We start from the raw sequence: 13,844 nt of genomic DNA, 5'->3' as shown, positions 1-13,844 counted from the left end.
GTCTAATAAATCCATGTAATATAGCCTACACCTTCACAATAAATTCATTATTTATTTTAGACAGGTCTAAAGAAGCATGATATGAAGAAAATGTAGTCTATTTCAGAAGAAAAGAATAGCATACTCAGAGTTGTCCTAATGTTAGGTTCTGATGTGTCTATGCCAAATGGCTGTGTGCTACACTAGTTCATTTAGCAGACAAGATTTGCTTATAATTCCGTGTCATTATTTTATATTATTTTATAGTATGAAGAATACAATTGAACAAAGCTGAATAAAATATACATATTTTCTCCAAACGATTTGAGGGAGTGTGCACATGCGGCTATTCTGTGTTGAGCGATTAACAAAGAAATAGGTAGTCCTATATGCTTAATTTAGAGTTATTAATGAAACTTTAGTTGTTCTACAAAGTTTGGGCTATATGTTTAGATTTTTAATACATTGTAAGGCTGCATGATGAGACTCTAATGATGATTTGAAAAAAGGCACTTGAAAGGCATGAGCTCTGCTTTGTTTTTTGCGCAGGCTGTACACACTCCAATAGTCTCTCATTCACAATTTGACAAGCACTTGATAATGCCTCGAATTTCACGGCGACATCCCCTATGTGGTCGTAATACACCCTAAACAAATCCATGCCTTTTGCGGCCTCCCTGAGTGTGCTGCGCAATCTGAAGCATCTCTCACTCACTCACAGGCTACAAGTTAAGACAGACACATCGGGGACGCAACTGCGCGCGTCCTTATCCAATTCTGAGGTGCATATTGAAGATATTGGAAGAACTGTCCACATGTACTTTTCGTCAGCCAACAAGATGAGTAGGCCTAACGAACAGCAAAAGCACTAGCCTATGTCAATCTACATTTTTTTTACATTTTAGTCATTTAGCAGACGCTCTTATCCAGAGCGACTTACAGTTAGTGAGTACATACATTATTATATACTGTCCCCCCGTGGGAATTGAACCCTCAACCCTGGCATTGCAAACGCCATGCTCTACCAACTGAGCTACATCCCTGCCGGCCATTCCCTCCCCTACCCTGGACGACGCTGGGCCAATTGTGCGCCGCCCCATGGGTCTCCCGGTCACGGCCGGCTACGACAGAGCCTGGATTTGAACCAGGATCTCTAGTGGCACAGCTAGCACTGCAATGCAGTGCCTTAGACCACTGCACCACTCGGGAGTATACATAGTACAAAGGTCAACCTATTCTATTCTGTGCAGGAAATAAATATTCCAAACATAGTCTGGAACAGTTGTGGGATGAGATAGATCCCAAATTAATACAACCTCTAGCATCAAAACAACTTTTTATGCAATTTGGCTGACGCAACAGATCAGAATGTTTAGCTTAAAATGTTGATAAACTATTAGGTTATTTCTTCACATTATAAGCGCATCAATGTGCACATGGTAGTAGGCTATAAGCGTGAATGGTCTATTAGCAAAAAACACCATTATCAAAAGTGACCGCAAATGCAATTATGCATGTAATGCTTTTATTATAAAGGTGCATTTTATGGTGAAGATTATCTTCCCCAAACTTGAAACTCACGCGCTGCTTATACAGTGGGGAGAACAAGTATTTGATACACTGCCGATTTTGCAGGTTTTCCTACTTACAAAGCATGTAGAGGTCTGTAATTTTTATCATAGGTACACTTCAAAATCCAGAACATCACATTGTATGATTTTTAAGTAATTAATTTGCATTTTATTGCATGACATAAGTATTTGATCACCTACCAACCAGTAAGAATTCCGGCTCTCACAGACCTGTTCGTTTTTCTTTAAGAAGCCCTCCTGTTCTCCACTCATTACCTGTATTAACTGCACCTGTTTGAACTCGTTACCTGTATAAAAGACACCTGTCCACACACTCAATCAAACAGACTCCAACCTCTCCACAATAGCCAAGAACAGAGAGCAGTGTAAGGACATCAGGGATAAAATTGTAGACCTGCACAAGGCTGGGATGGGCTACAGGACAATAGGCAAGCAGCTTGGTGAGAAGGCAACAACTGTTGGCGCAATTATTAGAAAATTGAAAAAGTTCAAGATGACGGTCAATCACCCTCGGTCTGGGGCTCCATGTAAGATCTCACCTCGTGGGGCATCAATGATCATGAGGAAGGTGAGGGATAAGCCCAGAACTACACGGCAGGACCTGGTCAATGACCTGAAGAGAGCTGGGACCACAGTCTCAAAGAAAACCATTAGTAACACACTACGCCGTCATGGATTAAAATCCTGCAGCGCACGCAAGGTCCCCCTGCTCAAGCCAGCGCATGTCCAGGCCCGTCTGAAGTTTGCCAATGACCATCTGGATGATCCAGAGGAGGAATGGGAGAAGGTCATGTGGTCTGATGAGACAAAAATAGAGCTTTTTGGTCTAAACTCCACTCGCCGTGTTTGGAGGAAGAAGAAGGATGAGTACAACCCCAAGAACACCATCCCAACCGTGAAGCATGGAGGTTGAAACATCATTCTTTGGGGATGCTTTTCTGCAACGGGGACAGGACGACTGCACCGTATTGAGGGGAGGATGGATGGGGCCATGTATCGCGAGATCTTGGCCAACAACCTCCTTCCCTCAGTAAGAGCATTGAAGATGGGTCGTGGCTGAGTCTTCCAGCATGACAATGACCCGAAACACACAGCCAGTGCAACTAAGGAGTGGCTCCGTAAGAAGCATCTCAAGGTCCTGGAGTGGCCTAGCCAGTCTCCAGACCTGAACCCAATAGAAAATCTTTGGAGGGAGCTGAAAGTCCGTTTTGCCCAGCGACAGCCCCGAAACCTAAAGGATCTGGAGAAGGTCTGCATGGAGGAATGGGCCAAAATCCCTGCTGCAGTGTATGCAAACCTGGTCAAGACCTACAGGAAAAGTATGATCTCTGTAATTGCAAACAAAGGTTTCTGCACCAAATATTAAGTTCTGCTTTTCTGATGTATCAAATACTTATGTCATGCAATAAAATGCAAATGAATTACTTAAAAATCATACAATGTGATTTTCTGGATTTTTGTTTTAGATTCCGTCTCTCACAGTTGAAGTGTACCTATGATAAAAATTACAGACCTCTACATGCTTTGTAAGTAGTAAAACCTGCAAAATCGGCAGTGTATCAAATGCTTGTTCTCCCCACTGTATATGCCAGTTAGGCTCAACACCCCTTGTAAAGTGGATTAATATGCTTAATTTTAAGAAGTTATTTGGCCACTTTAGTTGTGATACAAATCGTATTAAAACATATAGGCCTATGGGCTAGGCTACATGAGGTGTGCGACTATGATTCGAACATGTCGCAAAAAAAAGGCTTTGTTTCTTATGCTGGGCATCATTCACAAGTGATAATATATAATTCACAAGTGGTAGGCTAATATTGTCACCCATCACACTATTCTTGATTTAATCTTGTCTTTACATATACTAAATAATATATGTGTGACATTTGTTTTGATTTAGAATGGACCATTATCATGCACCTGTCTTGGGACAGGGGTTGTGAAAATGTGATTCTGTCTCTGTATCTATCTTCAGAGTTTAAAGTGTCAGAACTGCTTATATAGTTGAACATATATATATATATATATATATATATATATATATATATATATATATATATATATATATATATATATATATTTCTTTTATTTTATTTAACCTTTATTTAACTAGGCAAGTCAGTTAAGAACAAATTCTTATTTTACAATGACGGCCTACATTATTAGTTGTATATTAGTTGTACCATTAACTTTCCATTGTAATGTTAGAAATGGCTGGGCTGATGCTCTGTTAAATGTAACACTCCCTCCTATCCCCCCAACCAGGGACCCGTCTGGTAACACACCTGATCCATGACAAAACCCTGGGAAGGCAAGAACAGGTTTGAGTAACAATGTGTGTCGACTTTACTGTAGTACTCAAGTGATCCTGTCTCTGTATGTCAGTTGAATGATATCACTTCCACAAAATTATTGTGTAACACACCTGGCCACTGATGTCAATGATGTAGCTGGATAGGAGATAAAAATGCCACCTAATCGTGCCTAGCTTTATATTGGCTAAATCAACGACTCTTGATATAGTAAATTAAAACGTATGAGGCAGCGATCACAGCAGCACTTGCCTGAGTTTATATCATATTTACATTTACATTTAAGTCATTTAGCAGACGCTCTTATCCAGAGCGACTTACAGTTAGTGAGTGCATACATAAAAAAAAAAATTATACTGGCCCCCCATGGGAATCGAACCCACAACCCTGGGGTTGCAAATGCCATGCTCTACCAACTGAGCTACATCCCTGCCAGCCATTCCCTCCCCTACCCTGGACGACACTGGGCCAATTGTGCGCCGCCCCATGCGTCTCCCGGTCGCGGCCGGCTACGACAGAGCCTGGATTCGAACCAGGATCTCTAGTGGCACAGCTAGCACTGCGATGCAGTGCCTTAGACCACTGCGCCACTCGGGAGCATCCTTATGTTTAATTTTGGGTCGAATGGTAACGCTGTACATTAAGTTTCCCCTATTACCATGTAACTACACAGTAATGACTAGTAACATCATAGTAGTTACATAGGATTTGCTATGTAGCCCTATTTACATGGTAATAGGGTTTAGCTGTATCGGTTATAAGACCATTGGAACAAGGACTGTGTAATTACAAATCCACTTGCTGAAGGTTATTCCAAATGTGTAATTACTAATTACCTATTTTATGTTACGGAGTGGCTGAATGGCCGGATTCTCTGGATGCCTCTTCCGAATAGCTAAACAATCGTACCTTCTGCATATGTGCTACTTTACGGTGAAAGGCCTGTTGTAGAAACGTCTTTGTCTGCTGCAACTATAAACAACAAGATCAACAGGCGTTCAAAGGTCCACTATGGCGTTTTGTAATTACATGTTTGAAGGTCACCTACTGGTTAGCCTATTGTCTGCAAAGGTTGTTGCATTGTAATTACATAGTAATTAAAAAGTCATTCCTACTGTGTTTCACTTTACATTATGTTGCTTGATGGTAATTACATTGCTTGATTATAATTACAAGTGTATTCTTTGTAACAACGTTGTAATTACATATCATTTGATTCAATGTACCTGTCACAGGTGTGACTTATTTGCCTGTTTAATCTAACTAGCATTCCAATTGGTTAATTGACTCCAGACTTGGAACCTGTCACTTTCCAACTTGTGAAACGTGTGGTGTAGTCAGCAGGATCTGGGCCAATGAGTGGCCAGTTGTGGAGCAGGGGCCAGTTTTGTTTTGCCTTTTACTGTTCTGTGTTTCTGTGCTCCCAGGTTCTGCAGTCTCCCCATTGGGTGGTTCTGGAGGTAGCTGGGATAGAAGAGGAAACCATCCCCTGCTGGACTGAGGGACTATGTGTGACCTAACTGGCCTGGGGGGAATTAAGGTGCTCTATGGGTGAAGCCTAAGCGGTTCAAACAACATGGCTGGAGGTGTGTGACCTGCTGAGCTGAGGGGAATGTGCCAGCAAGAGGACAAGGCAGCACTGCTAAGGGGGTCCGCGGACAGCCAGATAGAGTGTCTCAAAGTGGGTGACCGATGGGCTTGAGGTGACTGGAGATGGGCAGAGTTCTGTATTTCACACCCATCGTTACCTCACAGTCAGGATGTCACCCAGGGTCACCGGAAGCCTGATGCCCAGGAAAAGAGGAAGCAGGGGATGGAGAAGACAAATGGCCTGGCTGCCCCAGGACACCATGTGGGTGAGCTGCTTATGGCATTGGGGGACTGTATTTTCAAGGAGACGTTGTTTGTTTCTTGAAATATTCAGGGTTTATTTATTTATGTGTGTATATTGGCTTTTTCTAACCAGTGTAAAACGTATTTTTGCACGTGTGCCATTGTGCAGTGTTTTTCACAACCAGTGCGAGGACACACTCATTTGAAGTGGGTGAGAATGTTACATGTGTGACTTATTTGCATGTTTAATATAACTAGCATTCCTATTGATTGATTGACTTATCATGTGATTTGAACTGTGCATATTTAAACTCCTGTTTTGTTTTTTCTAGCGGCCGCCCACAGGAAGTGAATGCAGTCCGGAGGCATGGTGCAGGAAGTGAATGCAGTCCGGAGGCATGGTGCGTCTGAGTGTGCAGAGAGCTGGGGGAGGCAACACGGACAAGCCTGGTGCCCAAATGGAAAATTAATGGATTCGGTTCAGTTAGTTTAGTAAGTCCTTCTGATGAGCCTTAGCTAGAAAGTTTATGCTTGCTAGCTGGCAACAACAGCAGCATGGCTTTAGTTAAAATGTGTAAAATAAAGTTTATTTCAATGGGCGAGGGAGAAATAACTTGTAGTATTTGTCACCATCTGGATGTCACCGTGACATGCCAATTAGCTAAAGTTACGAGAAGCCGGTGCGAATGACCAGTACAACGGTGTTGTATTGAGATGGTTGCCGACGTGAGTTGCTTCATACCCACTGGGCAGCAGTTGCTTCCCACCGGAAAGCTATATCACATGTCGCTAGCGGTAGCTAATATGGCCAATTTGTTCCATCCTACTTGATTTTATTTAGAGTAGAATAGCAGCCTACAAAATAGATAACTTGTAACATTGGTAGTAACCATCTGGATGTCACCATGATACAGTCTTTCCGCAGTAAGGAGAGGGAAGTAGTGCTAAAACTGTAGCTTACTCAGACCTTGCAGGGTGGTCGTGAGTCTGTGCTACGCCACTGTCTGGGATGTATTCATTCCGCTGATTTTGTTGCAAAACGGATGCAAACGGAGCAAAATTTGTCCCGTAGAGACTTTTGTTTTGCTGTTTGCCTTCCTTTGGTTTTTACAGTGCATTCAGAAAGTATTCAGACCCCTTGACTTTTTCCACATTTTGTTACGTTACAGCCTTATTCTAAAATTGATTAAAATGTTTTCTCCCTCATCAATCTACACACAATACCCCATAATGACAAAGCGAAAACAGGTTTTGAGACATCTTTGCAAATGTATTAAAAATTTAAAAAACATAAATACCTTATTTACATAAGTATTCAGACCCTTTGCTATGAGACTCAAAATTGCGCTAAGGTGCATCCTGTTTCCATTGATCATCCTTGAGATGTTTCTACAACTTGATTGGAGTCCACCTGTGGTAAATTCAATTGATTGGAAATTATTTGGAAAGGCACACACAGTTGACAGTGCATGTCAGAGCAAAAACCAAGCCGTAAGGTCGAAGGAATTGTCCGTAGAGCTCTGAGATAGGATCGTGTCGAGACACAGATCTGGGAAAGGGTATCAAAAAATGTCTGCAGCATTGAAGAACACAGTGGCCTCCATAATGCTTAAATGGAAGAATTTTGGAACCACCAACACTCTTATGTTGTTTTTTTTTATACATTTGCAAACATTTCTAAACACCTGTTTTCACTTTGTCATTATGTGGTATTGTGTGTAGATTGATGAGGACATGTTTTCATTTAATCAATTTTAGAATAAGGCTGTAACGTAACAAAATTAGGAAAAAGTCAAGGGGTTTGAATACATTCCGAATGTGCTGTAAATGGTAAATGGTTTCCGTAATGAATACACCCCAGAACATCTGACTGAACTGAATCTGTTCGTCTACACTCGACTCTCAGCTGCGCGACATACGTAATCAATTTGGGCACCAAGCGTATCCGTACAGCCTTCCCAATGAAGTTTGAGCTTTAATGGAGAACTGGAAAAAATGGATGCCTGCCTCCTGGGCTGCATCACTTACTGTGCCCCTTTTTGTATTGTTTGGTTTGTATGTTTTGTATGATTTTAACTAGCATGGTTTTTAAAGTTAAATGTAAGATAATTATGTTTATGGAATAAAATATGGAAATAAATGAATTTAAATGAATGGGGAAGCTAAATGTACTCAAACTGTGATGAAAACCATGCCTTAAAATATGTAATTTTTGTTGTTTGCCTCTGCTTCATATCTATTTATGAAAAAATATTGAATTTGGCCTTTACCACTGCAGCCCATAGAAACACCTTGAATAACACATTCAGATATGGCAAAAAGGACAGTCCAAAAATACATCTTAAGAAACAAGGTTTTGAAGTGTCTGTCCTATATCTCGGAGATATAAGAAAGCTCAGGAAATATGTATATATTTTTTTGGGACACATATTTAATCCCTTTTTCGGGTAGGCACAAAGCCACTGTACCTTCATACTTCTATATATTTTTTTCAACCGGCACCGGTTACCTTCAGACGAATCCTGTGACACTTGTGGGGGTCAGATTAGTTTGTAGCCCAAACGATTTGGACGCTACAAAAGGAATGTTGGGACATCGATGGTACCGACTCCAGAAGAGTATTCTGACACTTTTGGGGGTCATAGAGCAAAACGGAGAACACCATCTTCTTCACGAGAGTCTCCCCTTTCCATAGAGTAATAATAGTTCTGACGCTTTCGTGAAAAGACCGATTTTAGGGATGTCTCATATTCTGACAAACATCGCTCTAGCTCTGCCACCTTTCACTGCAGTTGCAAAAGTGCAAGATTGGCGGATATGATGAATTGAGACGCATCCAATGCAAAAATATATATCTAGCTTATAATGAAGGATTTTGATGGGGATTTTTTTATTATGTTACTTAGATTGAGGCAAATGTGCGTCAATCGACTCTAAGGGGTTTTAATGGCAAGGTGTGCGCGTGCCTTGTTACAAGAGTTGTTAACAGGTCCTAGTCTATTAAGATCAACATATCAAGACCATATCAACCCTTTGAATACCTGGATTTTTGGTTATACTGGCCATGTGTAGTTACCAGGCCCCCAGTGTCCGGTCTGGAGCGTGAAGTCACGAGCTCTACTGCTCGGCTACTGTGTAGCAACCTAGCGGTGCCAAAAGCCCTGGTCTGCCCTAGAAAGCCTATTTAAATTACGATCGCCAGAACAGACAAATCCCCCAAAACATATACACCCATTTTGGGCTCTAAAATGTGTTTATAATGATCAAGTTCGATTCCCACTGTGAATTATTTTAAAGTTAACTACAAAACAAGATATTTAATTAAATAGTGATCCATTCTGACTATTACATTTGTCGTCAAACAGGACCACTTGCTGCCACAGACCAATCACGGGCCAGCAGGCAGCGAGGAGGGGCCATAGACATTAAGGTTGACTGTTTCAGACAGGATGAAAATGAATACATCGACCATGATCCTTTGATAGTTACAGACACTATCACCATGATCATTCAGCAATATGGCACGCTTCAAATTCAAATACAGTGCCTTGCAAAAGTATTCATCCCCCTTGGCATTTTTCCTATTTTGTTGCATTACAACCTGTAATTTAAATGGATTTATATTTGGATTTCATGTAATGGACATACACAAAATAGTCCAAATTGGTGAAGTGAAATAAAAACATTACTTGTTTCAAAAAATTCCAAAACAATAAATAACGGAAAAGTGGTGCATGCATATGTATTCACCCCCTTTGCTATGAAGCCCGTAAATAATATCGGGTGCAACCAATTACCTTCAGAAGTCACATAATTAGTTAAATAAAGTCCACCTGTGTGCGATCTAAGTGTCACATGATCTCAATATATATACACCTGTTCTGAAAGGCCCCAGAGTCTGCAACACCACTAAACAAGGGGCACCACTAAGCAAGCGGCACAATGAAAACCAAGGAGCTCTCCAAACAGGTCAGGGACAAAGTTGGGGAGAAGTACAGATCAGGGTTGGGTTATAAAAAAATATCAGAAACTTTGAACATCCCACGGAACACCATTAAATCCATTGTTAAAAAATTGAAAGAATATGGCACCACAACAAACCAGCCAGAGAGGGCCGCCCACCAAAACTCACGGACCAGGCAAGGAGGGCATTCATCAGAGAGGCAACAAAGAGACCAAAGATAACCCTGAAGGAGCTGCAAAGCTCCACAGCGGAGATTGGAGTCTCTGTCCGTAGGACCACATTAAGCCGTACACTCCACAGAGCTGGGCTTTACGGAAGAGAGGTCAGAAAAAAGGCATTGTTTAAAGAAAAAAATAAGCAAACATGTTTGGTGTTCGCCAAAAAGCATGTGGGAGACTCCTCAAACATATGGAAGAAGGTACTCTGGTCAGATGAGACTAGAATTGAGCTTTTTGGGCATCAAGGAAAATGCTTTGTCTGGCGCAAACCCAACACCTCTCATCACCCCGAGAACATCATCCCCACAGTGAAGTATGGTGGTGGCAGCATCATGCAGTGGGGATGTTTTTCATCTGCAGGGACTGGGAAACTGGTCAGAATTGAAGGAATGATGGATGGCCCTAAATACATGGAAATTCTTGAGGGAAACCTGTTTCAGTCGTCCAGAGATTTGAGACTGGGGACGGAGGTTCACCTTCCAGCAGGACAATGACCCTAAGCATTCTGCTAAAGCAACACTTGAGTGGTTTAATGGGAAACATTTAAATGTCTTGGAAGGGTCTAGTCAAAGCCCAGACCTCAATCCAATTGAGAATCTGTGTTATGACTTAAAGATTGCTGTACACCAGCGGAACCCATCCAACTTGAAGGAGCTGGTGCAGTTTTGCACCCCAAGAGACTTGCAGCTGTAATTGCTGCAAAAGGTGGCTCTACAAAATATTGACTATGGGGGGGTGAATAGTTATGCACGTTCAAGATTTCAGTTTTCTTATTTCTTGTTTGTTTCACAATAAAACATATTTTGCATCTTCAAAGTGGTAGGCATGTTGTGTAAATCAAAAGATACAAACCCCGAAAAAATCTATTTACATCCAGGTTGTAAGGCAACAAAAAAGGACAAATAATAATAATAATAATATGCCATTTAGCAGACGCATTTCTCCAAAGCGACTTACAGTCATATGCCAAGGGGAGTTATATTCCTGATGGCTTCATGTGCCATCAGGAATATCACTTAGGAATACGTGGATGACGTCAGCGTTATCATTATCTTCTGGTTTTAATGTCTATGATAGTTACGTGTAACAATGTCACATTTTGGTTGGAATTATTAACATGGTAATTCACAAGTGACTTTCAAACATGTAATTACAAAACGTATTAGTTTCATAGCGGAACAAGAAAATGTGTAACAACAAAATATATAATGAATAATTACACATGTGGAATAAGCTTCAGCAAGTGGATTTGTAATTACACAGTCGTTCCAATGTGTGTAGTTACATAGTAATATGTGCAACTTAATGTACAGTGTTACCAAAGAAGAACATACAAGAAAGGTTGATCTCACACTTCTTTGCAAACTACCCAGCTAACAAGGAACATAACTGAGACATTTGTAACATTCCCCTTCAGTCTTCCAGAGGTACCATAGCCCGTTTGGGACATTATAGGCACATTCATGATATTTCTAATAAGTATTATAGAGGTTATAAATATCAGGTCGCTATACAGACATCATGGGAACATTAAAAATGTTCCTTGGTAGTCCATGAAAGGTTCTGAATGTCATGTTATTTTGGAGATATCCTAGGAACATTTCATAACGTTACATTTAGAGCTATGGTTTGTCTTCATATGACGTTACAATCGGAATGATAGAAAAGCATTTTGGAACATTGTCTGTAAGTTTCACAATAATGTTATCATGACTTATGTAGTGACTAAAATAACTTTGTGGTCACGTCCTGGAAAGTAATTTTGGTAGCTGGGTAGGGAGAAGAAAAATAACAATGAAGGTAAACTAATAACTAAAAGCTAAACACTTCTCTTGCACCTCTCTCCACTATGCAGTTAACATCCCTGTTTTACCTTTGTGTGTCTGTGTCTGTGTCTGTGGAGAACGGCAGGTAAAGACTTACCTGAAAGTACTGCCATGGTGAGAGACACTACAGTAGCTGCTTCCATCTCTCCTGATGTAACAAGTGTTGGTGATTCCGATTGAATATGTCCAAACAAATAATAAGGGTATTCAGTAATACCAGACTCTTTGCTTTGTGATCATAATATTATATAAAATTGGTTTAAAATGTCTTCATAAGTGATACTGCAGCACAACGGAACAAATGAATAACTGCAATGACGCTTCAATAAGGAAGCTGTGTGAGGTTTTCCCTGTCATACAGTGTTGCCCTCTACTGGTATAATAGTATGCTGATTATATAGACAACAATACTGGACTTTGGTGTTGAGGTATTTAGTAAAGCAACAGTTTGATAATCCATCATTGTTAAAACAGAACCTTCAAACCCTGAATTTGACAGTGATGACATTTCTCCAGCCCAACCAACAGTGTCAGGTTCAGGCTGTCGAAATAGAAGTTTGTACCTTTAGATAGAAAATAGGTTAGTTTAAGATGCTTCCTCAGTAGGAGGGACTACATATCCTATAACTAACCACCACCATCAGGAATCAATATTGTCTCAATTATTCTTAATATAACATAGATACAAAATATACATTATTGACAAATACTTAAAGGATTGTCACTAATATCAGGCGTCATACAAAGGTGAATAGATAATGCCATTCAAATGGTACATTTGTGAATATTGAAGAATAATGAAAATGTATTTCTTTTATTTTTTATAAAGGTAGCTCCATAAAAGTGATCCAAAACTGAATAACAATTTATGTCCATTGCACTTTTCTCTACTTACTTCTCCTTTTTTAGATCAATTGTCCCTCTTAAAAGGGGCAATCTACAGCTTCTACATCCATTTTTGGACTTATAAGTTAATGATATGTACCTATTGATTCTTAAAGAATATAACTTATACATGCTTCATGAGCTTAGTTCAACTGTAGTTCCCCATCAGATCCCAAAAGCTTGTTTTACTCCAATATTTATAATCAAAATGTAATTAAACACTATTAAGTCTCAAAACATGGTTAAAACTATACTTTTGATATCATGGATGGTCAGTCCTTACATCCATAGCTCGGATTATGAAATTGAGAGTGGTAGCATTTCTCCAGCCCCATCCCTCAGCTTTTATCAAAATAAGGGTGAGGATAATGCTTTGTTATTGTTTCAACTGCTGATTGTCCCTTTAAATCGCTCCTGAGAGTATTGCAATAGTGAGAGAAATTACTGCAGCGTGTTCCATCTCTTCTGATTTTTTAAATGTCTGTGATTCAGACTGAAGGTATGTCTCCACAATAAGTATAGAAGACAAGGCTAGAATAAGAGCACTTTACAGTAATATTAAAACCTGTTATGAGGAAGAAATGTTAAATGTATTCATCACTTCAAAAAGGAACAAACTTCCCTATTTGTACCACAAACTCCACCTCCACAACCACTAATAAGGAAGCTGTGTCTGGTTTTACATTAACTGAGCCTGTTCAACAATGTTGCCCTCTATTGGTTTGCAGGCTTTGACTGATAAACATAGTGGACTTTGGTCTTGGGGTATTTTCCGATAGTAAATGAAGCACAATTTACATTCATTTGGAATGATATATTATATATAATAAACACCTGCGCTTAATCCTAATCCTTCTCTAGCACTGAAATCACTGTAGGATATTTTAGAACCATCATCCAGCTTTGTAGAAATGAATTAACTGAATGTCATATCAACATATTTCTGGTCACACTTGACACAAAGAACAACAAAGTTGATGGAGAAATAGATGTCAATCTTTATTACTCTGTTTTTACATCATTTAAAACATTTAAGTATCGAGCTTCGGTGTATTTTTGCAGCATAATTGACAATACAGTGCACAAAAAAACGTGTATTTACTATTTACAGTACAGTCCCCACACCTACCACCAGAGGTCCCCCTTATCATTATGCTTTAATTTGTTACAGTGCCTAGCTAACGTATTCAGCCCCCTTGGCATTTTTCCTATTTTGTTGCATTGCAACCTGGAAT

General features: G+C 40.0%; 1 protein-coding gene across 1 annotated transcript in view; it reads right to left on the bottom strand.

The window, feature by feature from the left end:
* Positions 1-12,047, bottom strand: part of LOC311140497 (cell adhesion molecule CEACAM1-like) — a 48,536-nt gene extending 36,489 nt beyond the window's left edge. The window contains exon 1 of the mRNA XM_084175577.1: positions 11,822-12,047. Within this exon, the coding sequence (XP_084031703.1) occupies positions 11,822-11,867 (46 nt within the window). The 5' untranslated portion in view covers positions 11,868-12,047. The remainder of the gene's footprint in view (positions 1-11,821) is intronic.
* Between the last annotated feature and the right edge of the window lie 1,797 nt (positions 12,048-13,844).

The sequence above is a fragment of the Coregonus lavaretus genome (genome assembly GCF_964263955.1).
Source record: "Coregonus lavaretus genome assembly, chromosome: 13".
Lineage (NCBI taxonomy): Eukaryota > Metazoa > Chordata > Actinopteri > Salmoniformes > Salmonidae > Coregonus > Coregonus lavaretus.
The sequence above is the reverse complement of the archived record's forward strand: the minus strand, read 5'-3'. Positions and strand labels throughout refer to the sequence as shown.